Source organism: Gossypium raimondii, chromosome 8 (genome assembly GCF_025698545.1).
Source record: "Gossypium raimondii isolate GPD5lz chromosome 8, ASM2569854v1, whole genome shotgun sequence".
Taxonomy (NCBI): Eukaryota; Viridiplantae; Streptophyta; class Magnoliopsida; order Malvales; family Malvaceae; genus Gossypium; species Gossypium raimondii.
In genome coordinates, this window is record NC_068572.1 from 39,178,833 (window position 1) to 39,180,465 (window position 1,633).

The 1,633-nt window shown below is 42.4% G+C and overlaps 1 protein-coding gene across 1 annotated transcript; it reads right to left on the minus strand.

The window, feature by feature from the left end:
• Positions 1-298: 298 nt before the first annotated feature.
• Positions 299-1,138, minus strand: LOC105793299 (uncharacterized). The gene has a single exon (XM_012622224.1). It carries the CDS (start codon positions 1,136-1,138, stop codon positions 299-301), a length of 840 nt encoding a protein of 279 aa, XP_012477678.1.
• Positions 1,139-1,633: the final 495 nt, after the last annotated feature.

Consider the following 1,633-nt stretch of genomic DNA (forward strand, 5'->3'; position numbering starts at 1 on the left):
CCAACTGCTCAATCTTCTTTTCAAGCTCTGCATTTCTCTTTTCAAAATCTTGTTTCATAATTTCCAATTCAGAGGGAACAACTCGCAAATGTTCCGCTATCGTTTGACTATCTCCTTGACCTAACTTTGGAATGTTATCATTGATCCTACTAACCCACCATTCATTATATTCAGGAGTCGTGGTCGGGCCTACGGCTAATCTCTTCATCCGTCGAGTTTGGTCCCATGCCCTGGTTACCTCTCGGATCTTCTTTTTATAACCATCGTCTTTATATGAAAATTCAAACTCAGCTAGGCCTTAGGTTGCAGGTATAAACTGCCTTGACCTATACTGCCTTAGCACCATCAATGGAGCATAACTAACAGCTCCCCGAATTCCAAGTAATGAGACCCAATCAAAATTACCACATCGATACAAGGTCTCATCTGGAAGCAACCACGGGGCCCTCCACTCAATGTCCTCCTCCTGAAGATTCTGAAGAATGGCCAACCATTTCTCTTCTGAGATATCATCTCTTCTTGGTGTAGCTGCTATCTCTCTTAATGGCGAATAGTTTCCAGAGAAGACTCGATACAAAACCTTATCAACATTCCAAAAATGGTTGTGGAACCATGCAAGAAGAAGCTGCGCACATCTGATGAATCTGCCTTCACTTGTCTTTCTACACACATTTAGTGACCTAAAGGTTTCTGCCAGAATGGCCGGGACTGGTGTAACCATCTTTTCAAGTCGGTCAAAGAGGTCTGAGGTGGCTTCATCTACGTACCCTAGTGCCTTAAGAAAGATTACTAGCCCATAAATGCTTAGAGCAAAAACGTCGACCTTTTTCCTTGTATCAAGGTGTGCCAAAATCAGCTTTTGCTGGCTTTTCCAAGGGATGCATCTACTTTCCCCTTTCTGCTTGATCCGTGCTATGACCCACTGCTCCCCTATTCCGGTGATGTTCATCAACTTCTTCACAAAGGTTAGGACATTAACGGCTCTAGAGTAGACTTTATCAACTTGGATCTTCAAGCAACGAAGCAAAGCTGTATACTCTTCTATAGTGGGTACTAAATCAACCCTTCCAAAGGTAAAGCAACTATATGCAGGGTTCCAATACTGAACGAAAGCCTGAAACAAATACTCATCTACCATAATGTCGAGTAGATATGGCAAATCCCCGTAACTAGAGTTGAACAGCTGCTTAGTTTCGTCATTCCAATGATCACATATTACCTTTAATTCCTAAAGGCTATTTGCGCCACACTGATGCGGGTGTAGTCCCATAACTCCGACGTATACCCCTCGACTAGACTATCTCCTTTCTTTGATTGTGCTTTTTCTGACCACACACGGACAACAATATTGTCCTCTACTTTATCAAGAAATCCGTTCTCCATGCCAAGCTTTCTAATTTAGTAATCGAACCTGAATCGACACTCTTTTGTATATATGAAATGACATGCAATCAAAGCGAAAGACTACACATTAGCACAACATAGAAACTCAACTTCGAGCAAGTAAAAAGCATTAAACACCTATCTGGGTAACCGCTAGGGTTCCTGCAATATATTCAGAGGTGGGCTCTTAGGGTTTTCTATATGTGGTTTGGTTCTAGAGTTGAGGTACCCGAACCAGCAGATTCCTCGA

Bases quoted from the DNA above. Each gene is read 5' to 3' on its own strand.
- LOC105793299 (XM_012622224.1), bottom strand. From the start codon at position 1,138: ATGGTAGATGAGTATTTGTTTCAGGCTTTCGTTCAGTATTGGAACCCT.